General features: G+C 40.3%; 1 protein-coding gene across 1 annotated transcript in view; it reads right to left on the bottom strand.

The window, feature by feature from the left end:
• LOC117317522 overlaps positions 1-25610 on the bottom strand; it is a 70894-nt gene that overhangs the window by 13426 nt on the left and 31858 nt on the right. The window contains exons 4-8 of the mRNA XM_033872337.1: positions 25540-25583; positions 21148-21472; positions 11191-11244; positions 3557-3853; positions 3103-3148 (exon numbers count right to left, since the gene is read on the bottom strand). Coding sequence (XP_033728228.1) covers positions 3103-3148; positions 3557-3853; positions 11191-11244; positions 21148-21460 — 710 coding nt within the window. The 5' untranslated portion in view covers positions 21461-21472; positions 25540-25583. The remainder of the gene's footprint in view (positions 1-3102; positions 3149-3556; positions 3854-11190; positions 11245-21147; positions 21473-25539; positions 25584-25610) is intronic.

Raw genomic sequence — 25610 nt, forward strand, 5'->3', positions numbered from 1 at the left:
TGATTCTTTAAAATGTGACCCAAATTAATAATTTTGAAAGAACTTTGAATTTTCTTCATCATTTGACCCCAATGACCTTGAATGAAGGTCAAGGTCAAATATAAGTATAACATTTGTAGCCAACCATACGTTATCGATGCGCCAAGCATCAAGCCTTCATGTGTATTTTAAAGATAAAAGAGCAGAAACCTTTATTCTGCAATTTTGGATTGTTTTTTAATTTTGGCTGGAGAAAATAGCTTTATGATTCTTTTCCAAGTGCCATATCTTTCTGTCATATATTTATCTGATGACAATAAAATATGCACATTCTGTTTCAGTGGACTATGTTCTTTCATATGAAATGAAAAAAATAATCAATAAAAGATTTTTATTTTTGACATTCGAACCCATAACAAGTCGTTGGCCTTGACATTCTCTGACAATATATCATTGAGAAAACTTTGCCCTAACCACGTGCTAACCAATTTCCAATGAAAATGAAACAAATTATGCTAAAATATGTGTGATGAGTTTCCTATATAAACTATAGTAAAATGTATCCTCTCCCAAGGGAGAATGCGACACATAGGGGGCCATGAAATTAACAATTTTGATAAAGCAGCTTAAGAACCTTTTGTACACCATTCTGCGATATCTTGGTCTTAAGAAGAAGACCGACGCATGACGACATATCAAATTATAATGGTGTATATTATGAGCTGAATGTCAAAGGATTGTAAACTCTGTACAAATTGTATTTTATTATCAGGCAGTCAGCCTAAATGTATGTTTCATATATACCATATTAGAAGTTTGATGTTTTGTACGATATATATATATACATCGTACTTAATTTTTACACATACATTAAAGGAGTTAGCTACTTTCATAAATTAAGATGTTTTTTCTAGAGTTTGCTAGGCCGGATGAAATATGATCATCAGCAATCAGTATGGTAAATAAGAGATTTGATAAAATGCCTCTCGTAGTCAACCACTCATGATCACTCAACTTCTTTTTGTAGGAGTCAATATTATATGTAGGAGAATTAAACTCTCACGATGTCTGTTGCACATAAGTACAAAGAAAACATTATCACTTAAGCCGAAAAAATTCACACTTAAGTAGCAATAACACATAATAGTCAAAAATCAATATATGTGATCAGTGATAAGAAACAGTACTTATGAGCATTTTTGGCAATTTATCCTGAAAACAGCTATAGCCTTCCATATTTGACATCCCACAGATTGTTGCTTGTATATATATATAGTTTTAAAGGTCAATATTGGAAAACACCTAAATGGTTATACATGAATTCATAATGAATAGAATTATTGACAAAAAGTTTCATTTATTTTCACACTTTCTGGAGACCAATAAGGAGATTGATGATCATTTTAAGGGATTTGTTCGTGACATGAAAATCAAACATTTTTAATGAAATTTCAAAAGCAAATATAGATTTATTTTGAAAGTTATGAGGAATATTGATATTTGAGAAAGTCTTATATTATATGGATTTTATATTGATTGCCAATAGATATATACATGTATTTATCATTTTACATGTAAACAACAAAAAGTTGTACTAATAGGTTCAAATGCAATTGGTATACATTTTGTTAATCTACAATTAATTTGTATTGTTTAAATATTCTATGTAATACAAAATTAAACATTTCACAGCTTGGTGCATACAAATGTATATATATATTACATGAAAACATTTGAAAAGGTTGAATCGTGAGCTGAATAATATATTAATAAGACAAGCTGGTTCAATAATAATTTAGCATTTTCATATATATTTCGAGTGCGAGTAGCTACTGCAGTAAACCTTATCACAAAAATCCAGATTCTGTATATTGTCTCTGTCGGGGAAGGTACAGCACAAATGACCACCATGACAGATATGTGCCAGTTTTCTTTAATAGTTTAAAAAATGTGATTTTGTGGTCTGGCCAGGCTTAAACAACTTATCGTAAACAGTTTCGTCCTAAATAAACAAACGCTTATTTCAGTGGGTCAACAAACAGATTTAAACTTTGTAAGCAACTTGCCTTTAATTCATGATAATAGATATTAATTTCTAGCGACAATCATCACACTTTAATGCTTCGTGTGAAGCCCGTGTCCACGTGCCTCCATTTTGACAGAGTGTTTGCTCACGTAAACAGACGGAACAAGTGATCGCTAAATATCGGACTAAATCTCATAAAATCTCGTGAACAAACTACCAAGTTGTAAACAAAAGTAATGCTGTTAGCCAAAACCTGGAGGGTATTATGGAAATCGGGAATTTGTTTGCACTTGGTTGTTATGCCGTTTTTATTCCTAGTAGTTAAACAAGTGTCCTCTGTAAGGTAACGTCAGAATCTCGCAGTTATCTCCCTTCAATCAGTATTTTCGATATAGATTTGCAAAAATCGATGCAGGTGTAGATATTTACAAGACATTATTCTTATTGTTTATTCAAAATAGTTCCTGAAATGTTCACAACATTATCAGCATAGTTAATACATTTGTGTGCATATCTACTTTGAATGATGGACTACAATGACGTGCCTCATACTTGGAACCAAGCGAATCATTACCCCTAGTTGCAGAAATTACCACCAGAGGTCTCAAATTCCGGGCTTCCGCCGAAGAGAAATTTATACTGAATATACCTTTTTTCATGTAATAGCACTTTATTTGTAGTCTTGATAGTTTTCATAAATGTATGTTCAACTACATCATATATGAACCAAAAGAAACTACAAAATGAACTGTGAAAGGAAATATAACGAAAATGAAAATGAGAGATTGTGATGTCACAACTAGTAGGTGACTGTAATATGGCAGGCGTAAACGCCTCCATAAAAACACAATATCAAATACTGTAAATAAAACCATTGATAATGGAATGAAACATATGCTGTTTTTCAGTGATTATGAAAATACTGTGTTGTTATTAAAAACCTTAAAAAAAATGTTGTTTGTTTTCAGGATACGTCGTGTTTTATGATTTTATCATTTGAGATATAACTATCATTGAAAATTCACACAATAAATACACATCTTTATAGATTTTATTTACTATCCTTGATATTCTAGTTTGTATCCTCATCAACTGACCTTGTTATGTTGGTGTTTGCTCTGCTCGCTCCTGGTTCGACAGCAACTGTTGGAAAAATAATTTATAAACAGCCAGTTAACAGGTAGGTCAGTTCTACCTGTATTACCATAATTCCTAATAAGAGGCCCATTGGCCTTGACAGTCACATAAGTTTTGAAATATTTCTGTCAATCTGATCCTTTTTGCCCAGCTAATCTATCAGCTAGAATTGCTAGTATTATTTCAACAGGAAATCCAACAAATGATAGTTAAAATATGATTTTCCTATATGAACTATAGTAAAGCTTGACCCTTCTCAAGGGGCAAACATGCAAGTCCAGGGTAATGAAAAACATAATAATGGTAGAGCACCTTAAGACCCTTCCATCTATGACTTGATTCTAACTTTATTTGGGTCTTGAGAATAAGATTTTTGAAATTTCACTCAGATGTAATATACAAATGTATACTTACACACTTTAAGTTGTACAATATCTCCATCCACTGATTTTCCATTGGCCTCTGCCGTGCATTGGTAGTAACCTTCATCCACTGGTTTGTTTGGGTTTCTTATCACAAGTGTAGGCGATTCCACACCAGAAAAGTATTTATCATTGTCAATAACAACTCTTTTCTTTGGTGATGGCATTTTGTCTCTTTTCCATTCAATACTGTTTGGTACAGGATCCACGCTACATTTTATGAATGCTGCATCAGATTCTTCCTGTATCTCATATATTAGCTCATGCGTCGAAATAGCCATTTCTTTTGCTAAAAATAAAATCAAACATCTGTAAAATACCAAAATAACTAATGCAATTTTGACTAAAAACTATACATGCTTGAGTATAAACTTAACAACTAAATGCAGAACCAAAACAGGTTATGGACAAAACAAAGACCCAATGGGCCTGAATTGCTCACCTGCTATCAAGTGATCCTCACTACATTAATGTAATTAAGAAAACGTGTATCACAGACCATACATAAGATATCGGGGCCATGCTGTTATTTGTAAAGGTGTATTTTAAATATTCTAGCCAATTTAAGTCTTCTAACTTAAATTATGGACAAAGTCATTCATTTGAACACACTTCCAAGTCCTTCACCAGACGATGCTACAAGCCAAATATCAGGTCTCTTTGTCTTTTGGATATTGAGAAGAAGTCTGTTGGACCCCTGTGACCTTGAATGAATGTCAAGGTCATCCATTTGAACATACTTGGTAGCCCTTTACCCCAGTATGCTACAGATCCAAATTCCGGTCTCTGGGCCACTTGGTTATCGAGAAGAAGTTGGTTAAAGATTTTAACCTTTTTGAGTTCTGTGATCTTGAATAAAGGTTATGGTAATTCTTTTGAACAAGCTTATCAACTATCAACCCATTTACTACATACCCATTACTAGCTTCAACGGTCCGTGTTGATGTGTGTTGGAATATTGTTTTTTGATAAAAACTCGTCAATAAAGGTATGTTTTTATCTAAATGTGTCATACAACCATTCACGTTTTCCTATTGATTATTGTATTAGCTGTGTTCAAGGGTAAGTCGCGTCTCAATCAATCAAATAACTTGTGGAACTTACAAAGCGACGACTGCATGTGTTCCTGTGTAACTAGGTGAGGCTGTTCTCAGAAAATACCTATTCAAACAAAGACTATATCTCAGGTAGGTGATCGAATCCTGTCACTTAGCCATAGAGCTTTTAATCCCTGTGTACACGTGTCCACAGGACATGGCTTCTACTAAATATGTGGACTTTCGTAGCGTAATGAACATATCAATTACATAACTAAAGGAAAGTGCCAAAATGTAACACACATGATGGTAAACGCAATAATTTGATATATATTTAACCACACATTTTAAGCAAAAAACGTCTTGGCGACGCTAAAATATCCCAAAGTACGGTATTTGAAAATTTGAGCCTATTTGATCCCTCTGGCCTTGAACGTCTGTCAATGTCATTCTTTTGAAAAAACTTTGTAGCCATTCAACCCAGCATGCTACAGACCCAATATCAATTCCAAATGCCTCTTGGTTATTGAGAAAATGGTTAAAGATTTTAGTCTTTTTGAATCTTGTGACCTTGTATGAAGGTCAAGGTCATTCATTTGAACAAACTTGGTAGTCCATCATCCCAGCATACTACAGACCTTATAACAGGTATCTGGGTCTCTTTGTTATTGAGAAAAAGTTATTCAAACATTTTAGACTATTTGACCCCTGTGAGCTTGAATATTGGTCAAGGTCATTCATTAAAGTCTAATATTAAATATTAGGCAGGTTTACACAGCAGATATGGGGCCTGCCTGTCATCCAAACACAGTCAATTTGACACACTGCATGGCTTCACTTGAAGCTTTTGGAGATTTGTGCTCCTCCTTGCTGACCAGTACAGGTCATGCCAAGGCTAAATAAACTGTATCAAAGGACATCTCATGTCCGCTTGTCAACTGCACACATGTGCAAATATATACTCAAAGCACCTGCTAGTCTTTATGTTCTCTGTCTCTCAGATAAACAAACCTTATCAAAGCAACTTCCCAGTCTGAATGTAATGGGCACAGATAAGACTTGCATGCAGATGTTATCTTGGGGAATCTAATTACCCTTATCACTCAGTCTTGACCAGTCTGGCTCTATCCATGACCTCCTTGACCCTACGGTTATCTATGAAGGGAGGTTTCACTCCTGCACCTAATTTACATATTCTTATTAAATAGCCCCTTACTAACAAAGTAAGGATGTCAAGAGATCCAATCAGAAGACCACGCTCGGTCACATGGCTAATGTCAATTTCTCCTCAGAAATTCTATCCAAATTACCATTGTTGTTCTAACTGCTGGAACAAACAGTCATATTCCAAAACTCTGTGTTTTGTTGGCCTCTCATCAGAGACTGCTACAACTTCATCCATTCACCGAAATTGTCACAACTTAACAGTTACATCCTCGGCAAGAAAATTCTTCCAAAACACTCATCAGTTATAGATATGTCAGGACGTGGAAAAGGTCAACTTTGTGAAGACAGTAACGATACTCTCTATTCTGCTGTCAGTACGACAGGTGATAATGTCAGCAACCCGGACTCTAATAAGCCAGAAAACTGGACTATAGGTGAAATAAGGACACGACTGCTGGAGCAGAACATCAGACCACCAAGTGGTTATACCAAAACTATGCTGGTCAAACTGTACAAAGAAAATAATACCAGTGTTAGTGATGGTAACAGTGATGTGACGCCACCTACAGATAATGACCTTACACAGCCTGGCTACCACAGCAGGAATCCCTCATCAAATGAGGCAATGAAGGCTCTACAAGCACGTGTAACCAGGCTGAAGCAATTAATACTGCCAAAATACAGTAGCAGCGGGACAGTCCCCAGCTGTACCAGGTCATGTCCTGACTGTAACCTCAATGACCTCACCAACCTCACCGACCTTAGAGCCCCCAGCTGTAGCAGGAGGCATACCAAACAATTATGTGCCTCAGTCTGATGTCCTTCTACAACAGACAGGAATTTCATCAGAATCTTAATAGAAGTCGTACCTCAAGCCATACGCCAGCAGATAATAGAAGGTAAGGACGTCAACTTAGCTCTACTATTACTGCCATGTTATGACTATGATTGCACACGCTACAATCGATTCACTGAAGTTGGGGTGCGTAGTGTCCCGCTCCAAACAGACCCACGTCCATGTAAATCTCTCACTCTCGGAGAGTTTGTCAAGGCCTTCTCAATATATAGGAGCATCATGTGTGAATATTACCCTAATCACAGACAGTAGCTAGACGTCTACGAGCGAGACATAGTAGAAATAGCCAAAACATATCCTGGTCCTGTATTCTATGAATACCATAAAGCTTTCGCCACTAGGGCCACAGCACTTTTACACCAGTGTGGCATTAAGGTCAACTGGGCGATTCAGGACAATCAACTTTACACCACGATATGTTCCGGATATAGGAGCAACAGCTGCAAACTGTGCAACAACATGAATCATACAGAAGACTTCTGTCCTCTCATTTTGAATGGCCTAGGATCATCAGCAAAAAACCATAAAGGAAACAATAGGAATGGGGACAGCAACACGGACAGTAAAGGAAGGACCAGGGTCATTCACCATGGTAAAAAGGTCTGCAACGATTACAACGACCAAGATGACTAACGAAGTTAACAAGAAATTCTTAATTGGCCCTTATACAGAACCACTTTTTGATATATACAGGATCAACCCAATTGGAATAACGACAGGGAAGTACTCTGACAAGAAACGCCTAATCGCGGACATTTCTGCCCCCCCATGACTCCAAAGGTAACAGCATCAATGAATTAATCGCTAAAGAGGAATACTCATTGTCGTACATTAGTGTTGATGATGCCATAAATCAAATCCAGCATACATGAAGACACTCCAAGCTGTGTAAACTTGACATAACAGATGCCTTTAAACTTATACCTGTTTCTCCAAAACTCTGGCCTTTCTACGGTATATGCTGGAAACAACAATACTATTTTTATACCAAACTCACTTTTGGGTGACGTACCAGTCCTAAGATCTTTGACCTTTTATCAACCGCTCTCAGTTGGATTTTATCAACTAACTATCAGATAGAATACATAATTCACTACCTGGATGACTTTCTTACAATCGACAGACCAAATGTGGTAGCTGAACGAACAATGGCAATTTGGTGCTTTTTATGACGGTCAGTGGTTCCACGGTCACTGGCCACATCAAATATCCTTGGACAGTTCTGAAATGTCAATTGCTTTCATGGAACTATATCCTATCGTACTGGCCTGTATGATATGGGGACACAAGTGGTCAGGTCTCAGAATTAGACTACACTGTGACAATCAAGCAACTGTTGATATCATCAGGAAAGGGCGTTCAAAATGCGCTTATATCATGCCATTTATGCGACGCTTAACTTGGTGTACTTGTATCCACAACTTCGGTCTCACAGCCGTGCATATCCCTGGAAAACAGAATAATATTGCCGATGCCTTATCTCATTTCCAAATGGACCAGTTCCACGACTTGGCACCAGCAGCAGAGAAGAGCCAAAAAATCCCATTCCAGATTACAACAATGTGCCTCTATACTAGAACCAGGAGTGCGTGACCTATGGAATGCTGCAGTGGCTCATTCGACTAGAGCTACCTACACATCAGGTGTTTCCTGTTTCAAGAACTAAATCATCATCATGAATGGTATAAACAACCTAGCAAGTGTGTTTACCAACGTTACAGAAGAATTATTAATACTCTTCGTGACTCATTGTTATCATAACCTCAGATTGAAATATTCTACAATTAAGCTGCATCTATACGGAATTAAGTTCCATTGCACTATGCAGGGGCTCAGCAACCCGCTTGTGAATACTCATGGGTTACCACTTTACCGACTCCAGACCATATTACGGGGATTAAAGAAACTACAGGGAACTCTGGTAAAACCTAGACTCCCCAAAACTTTCAACATATTGTCTAAGTTATGCTCAGCATTTCGACAGGGTGTTTTCGATCCTGCCACAGACACTACTATGGAGGCTGCCTGCTGTGTGGCCTTCTCGTTCTTACGGTGTGGAGAATTCACATGCACCACTAACATATTTGATTCTTCAATTCACTTGTGTATCAGCGACATACAAGTAGCACCAGTAACAGCATGTCATTATGCCTCTAGGCGTCCAAAACCGATCCCTTTCGACAAGGAGTCACTATTCACCTGTTCCGCACCCATCACCATGTATGTGCTGTAGCCGCTGTCATCAGAATGCTGACAGAAATATTAATGAATGGTTGTCGTCCTTCGGACCCCCTATTTCATCCATTCTGCTGCCTTGACTCGACATGTTTTCATCAACAAACTAAGACAGACCTTGATCCAACTAGGTCTAAATCATTCACTATACACATGACATTCCTTCAGAATAGGAGCCACAACTACTGCCACCCAGTCAGATGTCCCCGATCACCTCATCAAAGTGCTCGGACGCTGGCAATCGGATAGCTACTGTCGATACATCCGCACCCCTCATCATATTCTCCGGAAAGCTCAAGCAGAAATGTGCAAGATTTCACCTGATACTTAGTAGCCTAGTGGCTGCCTTCTGTGTTCAGGAGTGTCTAAGTGTGTACTCTTTATAGGGCGAGTATATCTATAATGAGTACTATATATTCCACTGGATTAACATGTATATTGATGTGCTAATCTGTCATCATTCAAACCGGATATATGTGCATATTCCATTGGATTTATAAGTGTGTAAATGTGCTTATCTGTCACCATTCAGATTGGATATATGTGTGTATTCGTTTAGGGCGAGTATATCTAAACGGTACTATTACGGCCCTCATACTCAACAACTAACAGAAACGAAGGTAACAGAACACATTCTGCAGCCATGCAGGCCAGCATTCTTGTAAGGATTTCATCTGGACATTCCGAATTGGGATACAGAACCGAACTAAGGTTTACTAGTCATTGACATGGGGATAAAGGTGTCTCATACCCTACATTCCCTCTTTTGGGTCCTCGTATCATCACATGATTATAAACCATGTCTCTCATACTCCTTTTGGCCTATGGCAGTAAACTGACACCATGTAATAACATAATAACATGGACTATTAATGATGCCAGACTACTGCTATACACCACAAATCGGTCAATCCAACCCCCAGAACCAAGGGTTAGCTGGACTGCATACATCAACTCTATCTGGCCCAGGGTAAGACAGCAAGTCGAACCCCAAGCCTAAGTGATGTAACTCCCAACTCTTGCCGACTCCTGGACACTTGAGCGACCAGGCTATAGTACCCATGAGCTTCAGGTCAGCCATACCTCCAAGTTATGTTCTCAACGGGTTGTTGGCCATAGCTTTTCAGCACCATGCTCTTCAGCATTACGGGGTTCAAATAGCCCACGGCTATACCCCACCCGGTCCAAGGGAGGTAACTGCTAAGGTGATATGCACCCCTTATCTGCAAACTTTTTAATAAATACTGTAAATTTATCTTACATCGTTTGTTATTTTGTTGTGTAAATTGGAACAAAAATGGAGGCCCTTCACACCAGAATGCTACAGACCCAATATCAACTTCCTGGGCCTCTTGGTTATTGAAAAGTCCTTTAAAGATTTGTTTGCCTATATGACCTTTGTGATCTGGAATGCAGGTCAAGGTAATTCATTTCATAAAAACCTGCCCTTGAAAAAAGCCCTTTATCCCAGGATACCACAGACCCAATATCAAGTTTCTGGGTCACTTGGTTATTGATAAGAAAAAACCTGGTAGCCCTTTATCCAAGCATGTTACATGTCTGATATAAGTCCCATGGTCTCTTAGTCATTGAGAAGTCGTCTGATAATTTTTAGCCTATTTGATCCCACTGACCTTGAATACAGGTCAATGTCATTCATTTGAACAAGCTTCTTAGCCGTTTACCCCAGCATGCCACATAACCAATATCATCTCTGTGCGTTATGATTATTGACGACAGACGGTCAGACGACGGACGCCACACATTCAGGTAGGTGAGCCAAAAAATAAAACATTTCAGAAATTTATTCTAACAAATTTCCATTAAACCATATTAAACTCTTCAAGCATGGTTTGTCAGATATTGAGGATATGTAACAGATTCCCAATGTCCGGTCTAGATATCTGATGTAAAATCTGACACAGGTCTTCCTGTCATGTGTATATATAGATGTGTTATACACAATCTGACACAGGTCTCACTGTCATGTGTATATATAGATGTCTTACACACAATCTGACACAGGTCTCGCTGTATTGTGCATATCTATACAGATGTCTATACACAATCTGACAAAGGTCTCACTGTCTTGTGTATATCTATAGGGATGTCTTATACACAATCTGACACAGGTCTCACTGTCTTGTGTATATGTATATAGATGTCTTGTACACAATGACACAGGTCTCACTGCCGTAAGTATATCTATATAGAAGTCTTATACACAATCTTATATCAATTCATTATGTTTATAACGCATATACTGCTTTTTTTCGTCATATCAAACATCAACAATAACACAGATAAGGCTTTATCCTTCTCACTACCAACCTCTAATCTGGTTTCCATCTCTTTCGGTTCTAGGTTTCTTTGCTGCCGGTGGTCCTGTAAGTAAATGAATAGTTACATACCAGAAAAAACACTTATAGACAACCAAAGTTTCATTAATCAGCTTTGACACCATCAGGTACCAAACTGTTCCAACCAGACATGCATCAAACGACAATCATTTTTGATATCAGAGGGAGTTTGGCACCTACCAATGAATGATATTTATTGGTTCTATTTAAGACTGATGTTTTCTATATCTATTCCTTCTTCCCCTATAATAATCTAAAGATCTAAAAGAATGTTTTGAGAAATATAGATAATAAACTTCTATTGTCTAAATCAAAGATAACTGCCATTTTCTCCTGATCAGATTCAAAAGTGAATGAACAATAGGGACCAAGGGGAACCTAATGTCACGTAGTTTTCAAGAAAAAGTGATAACAAACATCAATACTTAAAATCCAAGATGGCTGCCTGTCGGCCATGTTGTTTTCCGATCGGTCCCAAAATGCAATATGCATAACTAAGCACCAAGGGGAACCTACATATAAAATTTCAGACAGATCCATTCGGTACTTTCTCAGAAACAGCGATAACAAACTTCAATTGTCAAAATCCAAGATGGCTGCCTGTCGGCCATGTTGTTTTCCGATCGGTCCCAAAATGTAATATGCATAACTAAGTACCAAGGGGAACCTTCATATGAAATTTGAGAAAGATCCCTTCAGAACTTTCTCAGAAATAGCGATAACAAACTTCAATTGTAACAAGAGATCCCAGAGGGATCTTGGCGCCCACCATTGAATGATCTTCATAGGTTCCATGTCAGCTTGATCTTTTCTCTTTTTTCCCTTCCTCTTACTAATCTAAATCAATTGAGAAACATCCCTCCAGTGCTTTTTTAACAAGGGAAACTTATATATGAAATTTAAGATTTAGTGATAATGGTTGTCTGTCGACAATGTTTTTTAGATTAGTACAAAAATGCAATACGACGGACCAAGGGAATCTACATATGAAATTTGAGAAGGATCCCTTCAGTACTTTCTCAGAAATAGCGATAACAAACTTCAATTGTCAAAATCTTAGATGGCTGGCTGTCGGCCATGTTGTTTTCACACCCGTCCCAAAATGCAATATGCATAACTATGGACCGTGGGCAAACGACATATGAAATTTGACAAAGATCCCTTTAGTACTTTCTCAGAAATAGTGATAAAAATCTTCAACGGTCAAAATCCAAGATGGCTGCCTGTCGGCCATGTTGTTTATGAACGGTTCCAAAATGCAATATACATAACAACAGATCAAGGGGAACCTACCTATGAAATTTGAGAAGGATCCCTTCAGTACGTTCTCAGAAATAGCGATAAAAAACTTCAATGATAAAAATCCAAGATGGCTGCCTGACGGCCATGTTGTTTTCCGATAAGTACCAAAATGCAATATGCTTAACTAGGAACCAAGGGAAACCTTTGCATATGAAATTTGAGAAGGATCCCTTCAGTACTTTCTTAGAAATAGCGATAACAAATTGCAACTGTCAAAATCCAAGACGGCTGCCTGTCGGCCATGTTGTTTTCTGATCGGTTTCAAAATGCAATATGCATAACAGGGCACCAAGGGGAACCTACATATGCAATTTGACATAATAAAAATGACAACTGACAAAACAGAATCTCATATACATTCAAAAAGGATATTCTTCTCTGTTAATAGCAGAGAGATCAGCAGGGACCGCCAACCAAGGCTGCAAAACATAAAGGCTATTCCCGAGACGAGACAGAGCCACCATTTCAAAAGTGTCCAGCCCTTTGTCGTTCTGTCTAGAGAAAGAACATGCTTCCGTGATGCATGCCAACAGCTGGAGGGATCATCAGAATGCAAGAATGCAGACATAGTTGGTAAATGGAATGTCTACACATTGAATATAAGAAGGAGACAAGGTCAGTGATCATTTTGGTAGACTTTTTAATTTTGCTGTAGATTGCTTTTAAGTTTGCACATTATACAAACATGTTATTCCATGGAACACAATACTGTCTGTGAAAGGTGAAGATATGTTCAGTTAGATGCACTATTGCCACAACAAGCTGTTACTGAGTTTTCTCTTTTTTTCTACATGATTTTCCTTTGTTAGTTAGTATAAATTGGATGCTACTGTTTTGATATTTAAACTATTTTTTTGCAGTGGCCCCTCCAGCTGTTGATGGCCCTGTGAATGATGCCCCTGTGGATGGTGCCCATGTGAATGCTGCCCCTGTGGATGGTGCTCCTGTGGATGGTGCTCCTCTGAATGACGCCCCTGTGGATGATGCTCCTTGGGATGGCGCTCCTCTGAATGATGCCCCTGTGAATGACGCCCCTGTGGATGGTGCTCCTCTGAATGACGCCCCTGTGGATGGTGCTCCTGTGGACGGTGCCCCTATGGATGGTGCTCCTGTGGATGGTGCTCCTCTGAATGGTGCTCATCTGAATGACACCCCTGTGGATGATGCCCTTGTGGATGATGCTCCTGAAAATGACACCCCTTTGGATGGTGCTCCTCTGAATGATACTCCTCTGAATGACGCCCCTGTGGATGATGGTCCTGTGGATGATGTCCCTGTCGATCATGTCCCTGTGGATGATGCCCCTGTGGATGCTGCTCCTTGGGATGGCGCTCCTCTGAATGATGCCCCTGTGAATGACGCCCCTGTGAATGACGCCCCTGTGGATGATGCCCCTGTGGATGACACCCCTGTGGATGGTGCTCCTGTGGATGGTGCTCCTCTGAATGATGCCCCTGTGAATGATGCCCCTGTGGATGGTGCTCCTGTGGTTGGTGCTCCTGTGGTTGGTGCTCCTCTGAATGACGCCCCTGTGGATGGTGCTCCTCTGAATGACGCCCCTGTGGATGATGCTCCTTGGGATGGCGCTCCTCTGAATGATGCCCCTGTGAATGACGCCCCTGTGAATGATGCCCCTGTGGATGGTGCCCCTGTGGATGACGCCCCTGTGGATGGTGCTCCTGTGGACGGTGCCCCTATGGATGGTGCTCCTCTGAATGATGCCTCTGTGAATGACGCCCCTGTGGATGGTGCTCCTCTAAATGACGCCCCTGTGGATGGTGCTCCTGTGGACGGTGCCCCTATGGATGGTGCTCCTGTGGATGGTGCTCCTCTGAATGGTACTCCTCTGAATGACACCCCTGTGGATGATGCCCCTGTGGATGATGCTCCTGAAAATGACACCCCTATGGATGGTGCTCCTCTGAATGATACTCCTCTGAATGACGCCCCTGTGGATGATGGTCCTATGGATGATGTCCCTGTGGATGATGGTCCTGTGGATGGTGCTCCTGTGGATGGTGCTCCTGAAAATGACACCCCTATGGATGGTTCTCCTCTGAATGACACCCCTGTGGATGGTGCTCCTGTGGACGGTGCCCCTATGGATGGTGCTCCTCTGAATGGTGCTCCTCTAAATGACGCCCCTGGGGATGATGGTGATGTGGATGCTGTCCCTGTGGATGATGGTCCTGTGGATGGTGCCCCTGTGGATGACGCCCCTGTGGATGATGCTCCTTTGGATGGCGCTCCTCTGAATGATGCCCCTGTGAATGACGCCCCTGTGAATGATGCCCCTGTGGATGGTGCCCCTATGGATGCCGCCCCTGTGGATGGTGTTCCTGTGGATGGTGCTCCTCTGAATGATGCCCCTGTGAATGATGCCCCTGTGGATGGTGCTCCTCTGAATGACGCCCCCGTGGATGGTGTTCCTGTGGACGGTGCCCCTATGGATGGTGCTCCTCTGAATGATGCTCCTGTGAATGACGCCCCTGTGGATGGTGCTCCTCTGAATGACGCCCCCGTGGATGGTGCTCCTGTGGACGGTGCCCCTATGGATGGTGCTCCTGTGAATGATGCTCCTGTGAATGACGCCCCTATGGATGGTGCTCCTCTGAATGACACCCCTGTGGATGATGCCCCTGTGGATGATGCTCCTGTGGATGATGCTCCTGAAAATGACACCCCTATGGATGGTGCTCCTCTGACTGATACTCCTCTGAATGATGCCCCTGTGGATGATGGTCCTATGGATGATGTCCCTGTGGATGATGGTCCTGTGGATGGTGCTCCTGTGGATGGTGCTCCTGAAAATGACACCCCTATGGATGGCTCTCCTCTGAATGACGCCCCTGTGGATGGTGCCCCTGTGGATGACGCCCCTGTGGATGATGCTCCTTGGGATGGCGCTCCTCTGAATGATGCCCCTGTGAATGATGCCCCTGTGGATGGTGCCCCTGTGGCTGACGCCCCTGTGGATGGTGCTCCTGTGGATGGTGCTCCTCTGAATGATGCCCCTGTGGATGGTGCCCCTGTGAATGATGCCCCTGTGGATGGTGCTCCTGTGGTTGGTGCTCCTGTGGTTGGTGCTCCTCTGAATGACGCCCCTGTGGATGGTGCTCCTCTGAATGATGCTCCTGTGGTTGGTGCTCCTGTGGTTGGTGCTCCTCTGAATGACGCCCATCTGGATGGTGCTCCTCTGAATGACGCCCCTGTGGATGATGCTCCTTAGGATGGCGCTCCTCTGAATGATGCTCCTGTGAATGACGCCCCTGTGAATGATGCCCCTGTGGATGGTGCCCCTGTGGATGACGCCCCTGTGGATGGTGCTCCTGTGGACGGTGCCCCTATGGATGGTGCTCCTCTGAATGATGCTCCTGTGAACGACGCCCCTGTGGATGGTGCTCCTCTGAATGACGCCCCTGTGGATGGTGCTCCTGTGGACGGTGCCCCTATGGATGGTGCTCCTGTGGATGGTGCTCCTCTGAATGGTGCTCCTCTGAATGACACCCCTGTGGATGATGCCCCTGTGGATGATGCTCCTGAAAATGACACCCCTATGGATGGTTCTCCTCTGAATGACGCCCCTGTGGATGATGCTCCTTGGGATGGTTCTCCTCTGAATGACGCCCCTGTGGATGGTGCTCCTGTGAATGATGCCCCTGTGAATGATGCCCCTGTGAATGACGCCCCTGTGGATGGTGCTCCTGTGGATGGTGCTCCTGTGAATGATGCCCCTGTGAATGACGCCCCTGTGGATGGTGCTCCTGTGAATGATGCCCCTGTGAATGATGCCCCTGTGGATGGTGCTCCTCTGAATGACGCCCCTGTAGATGGTGTCCTTGTGGATGGTGCTGTTTTAGCTGGTTAGTATTATAGGAAAATGTACAACTACAATATAAGCCAATATTACAAATAGTTCCACAATTCTCTTTATAAATTTTCTGAAAAAATAGTAATTAATTTGTTTGCCAGGTACGATGACCTATTTAAATTGATCTTCTATAGTGTACACACAAATTGGAGATGATTCATATGATGATGCCCATGATCTGAGTGGACTTAGTATAGGTGAGCAAGAACAAGAAGTTTAGTCATTGATAATGGAATCTATATCCCTGTAAGAGATTAATTTCATCCTTATTTTGTCCAGATGATGTTTTTTTAATGTAAATGTTGATTGCATGTTTCTTCCAACAGATTTGGTATGTTGACTGTTGTGATAATAATTGTTGACCTGAAATCATATTATTCATTTTCATGTCATCAGCATATTGTCGATAACATTTTGTTTAGCTTGGCCCATACAAACAAGTTTCATTTCTGAAACAACTTTGCTTGTAGCGGGAAAATTAGTTGTCTCTGAAAACAATTGATTCTGATGTAATATGTATGTTAGTTTGAAAAAATTGAAGTAAATCTTTTTTCCAAGACACAGATGTCATAATGGAGGAGATGAATAAATCAACCTCAGACTTCAATATCAGCTTTGGTGTGTATAAGTGTTAAAAAAACTTCAAGTAAATATAATAAGTAAGAGTACTTGACAATGTGTAATGAAAAGTAGAAATTGGTTAAAAAAATATATCATTATATTCATAAGAGTTTGTGTGTCCTTCCCTCAGAATTTGTTTGAGTTTAACATAATTTAAGGACGTGCCAGGTTTTGGTGCTAGGGGAGAGCCAAAGTTCTTGAAGAAAAGCCACCGACCCAGCTTAGATTTTCTGAGTTTAATATCTCGGAATGAAGAAGATCTCTTTTTCTGAAATGTTACATAAAGGTGTGACACCGGAGAGTCCTTCCTGGTTTATGGTTCTAGTAGTTTATCAATTTCTTTATAGCATTAACTTTTGATATTCATAATTGACAAGATTGACAAAAATTGACCCCTTTTGGCCCTGCTCCTAAGGCCCCTGGGGGGCCAGCCCCATCATTTGTACAATTTTGAGTCCCCTACCCATAGGGATGCTTCTGACCAAATTTGATTAAATTCTGATCAGCGGTTATGAAGAAGAAGTCAATTGTTGACGGACGGACGGACGACAGACGACGGACGCCACGGTATGGCATAAGCTCACCTTGGTCCTTCGGACCAGGTGAGCTAAAAATTGAAAAATAACTCATTTGAACCCTGTGACCTTGGATGAAAATCATGGTAATTTCTGTTTACACACTTTGTAGTCCTTTATGCAAGCTTGCTATAGACCAATGTAGTCCTTTATGTAAGCTTGCTATAGACCAATGTAGTCCTTTATGTAAGCTTGCTATAGACCAATGTAGTCCTTTATGTAAGCTTGCTATAGACCAATGTAGTCCTTTATGTAAGCTTGCTATAGACCAATGTAGTCCTTTATGTAAGCTTGCTATAGACCAATGTAGTCCTTTATGTAAGCTTGCTATAGACCAATGTAGTCCTTTATGTAAGCTTGCTATAGACCAATGTAGTCCTTTATGTAAGCTTGCTATAGACCAATGTAGTCCTTTATGTAAGCTTGCTATAGACCAAATATCAGTTCTCTGGGCCTCTTGGTTCATGAGGAGTTGTCCTCTAAAGATTTAGCAATGATTGCGCAATCACTGAAAATTTTAAGATGGCATACTGCCTTAACTGGAAGTGATATGAAAATACAGAAGGAATGAAAATAATCGGATTGGCATATACCATTGATTTATAAAAGAATTTTTCCAAAAAAAATTATAACGAAAAATTTCTAAAAATAGCAAAAATGACCTCCAGCGAGCTTTTTTGTTTGACCTCTAACCTCAAAGCTGTTATTATATAAAAGTTGGCCTCAGATGAATCCTACATGAATATACCTTTGAATATTTTTAACCTCATCCCGTTTTTGAGTTGTGGCCATTGAAGCAAAATAACCTTTGACGTCATGGCGGCCATTTTGGATTTTCGACCTACTTAATTTTTATTTCCTGCACCCCTTCAAATCATTCTATAATAAAGGCTGAAAAAGAAATCTGAATAACTTAAACCAGTTTGGCGTTACAGTTTCTACAAAATGAAATGCAGAAGATTAGGAAGAATAATAATAATAAGAAGAAACAGAACAAAAACAATAGGTCTTTTCACCACAATGTGAAAAGCCCTAATAAAAGTCAAACTTGAGACCCTAGGGTTATGAAATTCACTCTTTTGGTAAACACCTTCAGACCCTGCCATCTATGAAGTGTATTTGATTCCATCATATCTGACAGTAGAGAAGAAGACTTTGAAATGTCAGTCAATTTGGCCCTTTTTAGCCCTGCCCATCAGCCCCTGGGGGTCAGTCAGGGCCAACATGTGCATGCCATCAAACTGTCATCCCATGCTGACAATGTTTACCAAATTAGAATGAATTCCAATAGAAATAAAACAAACAAGAGGTCCAAAGGGCCTTAACGGTCACCTGAGATTTGAAATATTTCAGTTAATTTAATTGACCCTATATAAACTATAGCAAAGTTTACCCTCTCCCTAGGGGCAAACGTGAGACCCCTGTGTCATGAAATTCATAATTTAAATAAAACACCATGAAACCCTTCCTTCTATGAAAAGTATTTGATTCTATTTTATATAGGTATTGAGAAGAAGATTTTTGAAATTTCAATCGATTTGACCCTTTTTAGCCCCGCCCATCAGCCCCTGGGGTCAGTCAGGGCCAACAAATGCATACCATCAAACTGTTATCCAATGCTAATAATGTTGACCAGGTTAGAATGAGTTCCAATACAAATCCAACAAATAATATTCAAAAATGTGATTTCCCTATATAAACTATAGTAAAGTTTACCCTCTCCCCAGGGGCAAACGTGAGACCCCAAAGGGTAATGAAATTCACAATTTAAGTAAAACACCATGAAACCCTTCCTTCTATGGAAAGTATTTGATTCTATCTTATATCGGTATTGAGAAGAAGATTTTTGAAATTTCAGTCAATTAGACCCTTTTTAGCCCCGCTCCTCAGCCCCTGGGGGTCAGTCAGGGCCAACATGTGCATTCCATCAAACTGTTATCCCATGCTGATAATGTTGACCAGGTTAGAATGAGTTACAATACAAATCCAACAAATAACAGTCAAAAATGTGATTTCCCTATATAAACTATACTAAAGTTTACCCCCTCCCCAGTTACAAACGTGAGACCCCAAGGTCATGAAATTCACAATTTTGGTAAAGCATCACAAGACCCTTTCATCTATGGAGAGTTTTTGATTCTACCAAATAGGAGAGTAGAGAAGAAGATTTTTGAAATTTCTGTCAATTTGACCCTTTTTAGCCCCGCCCATCAGCCCCTGGGGTTCAGTCAGGGCCAACATGTGCATTCCATCAAACTGTTATCCCATGCTGATAATGTTGACCAGGTTAGAATGAGTTCCAATACAAATCCAACAAATAATGCGCCAATCAGCCCCTGGGAGACAGTCAGGGCCAACATGTGCATTCCATCAAACTGTCATCCCATGCTGACAATGTTTACCAAATTAGAATGAATTCCAATAGAAATAAAACAAACAAAGAGGCCCAGAGGGCCTGTAACGCTCACCTGGTTGCATGAGATATGAAACAAGAATGATGCTTAAATATTTGTCACTCAGGTACCGGTATTGCTATGTCAATATATATCATAAGCATTTTATATGAGTACATGTACATTGGTTTTATTTTGATACTAAAAATGCCAAAAAGTGCATTAATCCATGAAATGAAATTGACTTTTGGCACGACTCCATAGGGATGCTACCACACAAATGTGAGTGATATCCATTGCTTAGTTTCAGAGAAGAACTTGTTTAGACCAATTGACCCCTTTGACCCTGCCCCCTGCCCCCTGTCCCCTGGGGGGTCAGCTCCTTCCTTTACGCAATTTTGAATCCATACCCTAATAGGATGCTACCAGTCAAACCGTTGCTAAGTTTCAGAGAATAAGTTGTTTAAATCAATTTAGCCAAGTTGACCTTTTTTTGGCCCCACCCCTAAGCTTCCCCATTTAAATGTGAGTAAAATCCATTGCTTAGTTTCAGAGCAGAAGTCTTTTATATCAATTCTGCAATACTGACCCCTTTTGGCCCCGCCCCTTAGCCCCCAGGGGGGTTGGCCCGTCATTTGTACAATTTCAAATTCCTACCCCAAGGTGATGCTACCAGTACAATATCAGAGATATCCATTTCTTGGTTCCAGAGAAGAAGTCAATTACATGATTATAGCCCGATTGACCACATTTGGCCCCGTCCCTCAGGCCCCTGGGGGGGTCAGCCCCATCATTTGTACAATTTTGAATCCCCACCCCATAGTGATGCTACCAGGCAAATATGAGCGATAGCCATTCATTGATTTCAGAGAAGTCGTTTATATCAATACCGCAAAATTGACCCCTTTTGGCCCCGCCCCAGAGGCCCCTGGGGGGTCAGCCTCATCATTTGTACAACTTTGAGTCCCCTACCAAAGGGATACTTCTGACCAAATTTGTTCAAATTCTGATCAGAGGTTGTGAAGAAAAAGTCAAATAAGTCAATTGTTGACGGACGGACGGACGACGGCCGCCACAGTATGGCATAAGCTCACCTTGGGACCAGGTGAGCTAATAAGATCTGTATGATACAAAGGTATAACTATATATATGTACACTATTCTTACCTTCATTCAGGATTTCCTGAATTCGTCTTTGTTGTTCCTCCACATATGTAGCCTGTTGACGATTAATAACCTCCAACTTTGATATAATTGTTTCGTAGCTTCCCAAATCAATTTTCGTATAGTTGGTAAGACGTTCAAATAGGTCATTAACATTCTGAATGTCATTTAAGTCTCTACGAGTAAAAGGACAATCCCTAAAAAGCTCTTTCAGTCGTATGAAATCTTGTGGCTTAAGATGTTGATCCAAATGATCAACCAGTACATTATGGATCTCTGTGGCCTTTTCCCTATTGTCTGATGAGGATGCAGCCATTTTCTTACAAACCTGAAAAATAGCATGAACATAATCAATGTAATTAAAACTCTCATTAATGGTTCATGCAAAATAAACTTTTGATAGGTTTAAAAAACTTTCTTAGAATGTTTTTTTTACCAACAAAAGATCCAAGAGGGATCTTTATTTGTTGTATGCATGCTCTTTTCTCTCCTTACGGGTGATTGATCTGATAACAAGGAGACATATTAAATCTGAGAGAAACATTCGAGATGAATTTTCTGCGAATCAACAATATCAAAGCTTAACTTCTGTCAGTCATTTTGTTTTCTAAGTACGTAAGACTCACAATCAAATGGGCACAACAAGGGATCAAGAGAAAACTAAATATGAAGTTTGAGACAAGGGGGACCTACATATGAAGTTTGAGACAAGGGGAACCTACATATAAAGTTTGAGACAAGGGGGACCTACATAGGAAGGTTGAGACAAGGGGGACCTACATATGAAGTTTGAGACAAGGGGGACCTACATATGAAGTTTGAGACAAGGGGGACCTACATACGAAGTTTGATACAAGGGGAACCTACAGAGGAAGTTTGAGACAAGGGGAAACTACAGAGGAAGTTTTAGACAAGGGGAACCTACATATGAAGTTTGAGACAAGGTGAACCTACATAGGAAGTTTGAGACAAGGGGAACCTACATAGGAAGTTTGAGACAAGGGGGACCTACATATGAAGTTTGAGACAAGAGGCCCAGAGGGCCTGTATTGCTCACCTTGTTGGTTTGATCAAACTTCAAAATAATGTTGTTAACAGCTTTATTTGATGATGTCCAACAATGCTTTATATGGTTATGGGGTGGGGATCTCAATGGTTTCAAAAGTTATAACAAAGAATCCCAGTCCCTAGGGGTGGGGAAAGACCCTGAGCCTATTTTGACAACATGACTGTGTTAATCTCTTCATGCCCAAGAATGCTATTTATGGTTAAAGGGTGGGTATCTCAATGGTTTAGAGGCGGGGAAAGACCCCAGCTATTTTTCCAACATTATTTTGTTTATCTCTTGATGCCAAGAATGCTATACGGTAAACCTCCGGTTAGTTCGAACAAAATTAAATAAATATTGACGAACCTGTTCGAATTATTCGAAATTATGCTTCAAAAAATATGCGTGAGTTCGAACTATTCGAGACAATATCGGCGAAAATCTCGGCAGAGTAAAATCATTAGACACAAACACATCCACCGTAAATCTGATACGTAATAACGGCGGCCTGAACAATGGCACATTTATAAGTAAGTAAAATGATAGTTTTTCATTTAATTCAATATTAATTGATCGTTACACGTTTTTCATTTCGCAATAATTATGATGGTTTTTGCGCGAAGCCGCTCGCGGATCGGCTACAGTAGGCCCCAAAACAGTACAGTACACGTTTCATTTGTGACACAAAAGTTAAACATTTGTACAGTATAATCTTTGCATGATTATATTTTCTATCTGAATGAGAAACTATCACTTTATTATTGTAATAAATGGTCTCTTAAATACATCCAAAGCAGTCTTCATTACCTGTTGCGTTTACGAAACCACTGCTGTAAAAATAGGTGATATGTGTTGGTAAAATTAGGTCAGAACATCAACATGTCTGCTTTTAAATATGCCCAGTCGTATTATCTACAAAACATAGTTGATACCTGCAAAATTATCGATCACTAATTGGGATACCTGTGGATTGTTTTGACTGGATATGAATGCTCTTCACGTCACTCGGCACGATTGGGCGGCCGATCCTTTCAACTTTACCGCAAGCGACACCTCGCGTGGCCTGCTTACCTAGCGTGAGGTCGCTGGTTTTCAGGTAATACCTTGATTGACAATACTTAAGAGATTGTCCAGTCACAATTAAATAATCATAATGTTAAGTTAACACTATATGTGAAAATACAACGACGATTTCTTAGTTTGCCATACACAGCGCGAATACAAATACGCATGTTATTTATACATTGTCGGGGCCTAAATTTGGCAATCAGCTGTCTCGTGCGTGGTGTGTTTGGCAATGTAACAAAAACTGAATTAAAGTTAAAATATGTGGCATATATTAAATCACAGACGCATTCTAATGATCACGCATACAATCTTATAACCTAAACGTGCTTGTTGATCAAATTTAAATCTTGGCATTTTTTCGGGGCCGGTCATCGGGGCCGGGTCGTCGCGAGCTTTCAATGGAGTTTGCCGGAAAAAATGTTACTTTACGTTCTTCATTTGACAATTTCGAACTATCCGAAATGGTGTCAGTTATAAACAGCCAGTGTTCGAACTATTACTAGCTAAAAAATTACTGTTTTTCTAGAAAAAAATGTGTGTTCGAACTATCCGCGTGTTCGAATTAATAGGTTTACCGTATATGATTATGGGGTGGGGATATCAATGGTTTCAAAAATATAACAAATTAACTAATATAAGTCTTTAGGGGTGGGGAAATACCTCAGGCCCCCAGGGGTTAGCCAAACTATTTGTACAATTTTGAATCCCCATTTCATAGCGATGCTACCTGGCAAAAATGATCAATATCAACTGCTTGATTTCAGAAGTCTTTTATATCAATAGACAAATTAACCCCTTTTGGCCCCACCCCTCTGGCCCCAGGGGATTGTAGGTCTCCACCATTTGCACAATTTGGAATACTATCCCCATAGTGATGCTATCATTGAAATATGAGAGATATCCATTGCTAGATTTCAGAGAAGAAGTCGTTTATAACAATATAGCTAAATCGACCACATTTGGCCCAACCCCTCAGGCCCCTGGGGGTCAGCCCAATCATTTGTACAATTTTGAGTCCCCACCCAATAATGATGCTACCAGGCAAAAATGAGCGATATCCATTGCTCGGTTTCAGGAAAGAAGTCGTTATATCAATATAGTCCAATTGACCACATTTGGCCCCAACCCTCAGGCCCCTGGGGGGTCAGCCCAATCATTTGTACCATTTTTAATCCTCATCCAATAGTGATGCTTCCAGACGAATTTGAGTGATATCCATTGCTCGGTTTCAGAGAAGAATTCGTTTATATCAATATAGCTAAATTGACCCCTTTTGGCCCCGCCCCTCAGGCCCCTGGGGGGTCAGCCCCATCATTTGTACAATTTTGAGTCCCCTACCCATAGAGATTCTTCTGACCAAATTTGGTTAAATTCTGAACAGCGGTTATGAAGAAGAAGTCAACGGTATGGCATAAGCTCACCTTGGTCCTTCAGACCAGGTGAGCTAATAAAAGTCAAAAATGTGATTTCCCAATATAAACTATAGTAAAGTTTACCCCCTCCCCAGGGGCAAATGTGAGACCCCTGGGTCATGAAATTTACAATTTTGGTAAAGCACCTTAAGACCCTTCCATCTATGAAGAGTGATTGATTCCACCATATCTGAGAGTAGAGAAGAAGATTTTTGAAGTTTTAGTCAATTTGACCCTTTTTAGCCCTGCCCCTCAGGCCCCTGGGGGGTGGGGACCATATAATTTAGGATTTTGGTTGACCTTTCGCCATAGAAGCTACCTGCTAAATTTCATTGAATTTGGTTTAGGGGTTTTGGAGAAGAAGTGGAAAATGTAAATTGTTTACGGACCGACGACGGACGACGGACGACGCACGACGACAGACAAAAGGGGATTAGAATAGGTCACTTGAGACTTTGTCTCAGGTGACCTAAAAAACATTATCAAACAAGAAATATCTTTAAAAAAGATAAACGTCATAGTTTTAATGCTGGTGGTTATATAATGTAATACTGCTGGTGAAATAAATCAACGAACTAATGCGTTTCAGCACGGATAACAAAATTAGGTCAGTTTGAATCATTTTTGGTAATAATAAGACTGCATTTGAATCAGGAATATGATTTTATTAATGTGTCATTTGAAAAGATACATCCACTTATTAAGCTTGCATTCAATCTCAACTTTGTTTTGTTTTTAACTGCATATCTGCATTTTGCATTGACCGCTACATTGACCAATCACATAATTAATCTTGACCAGCAACGCCACCTGTCGCGTCATATCCGGGGCCAAAACAAAATTAGACGGCTATGCCTAAAAATATACCTTGTGTTTGCTTGGTCTGTTCACGCTCTGTCATGGACAAATGGCTGTGATAGCAATAAAAAGAAACACAA

The sequence above is a fragment of the Pecten maximus genome, chromosome 19 (assembly GCF_902652985.1).
Source record: "Pecten maximus chromosome 19, xPecMax1.1, whole genome shotgun sequence".
Lineage (NCBI taxonomy): Eukaryota > Metazoa > Mollusca > Bivalvia > Pectinida > Pectinidae > Pecten > Pecten maximus.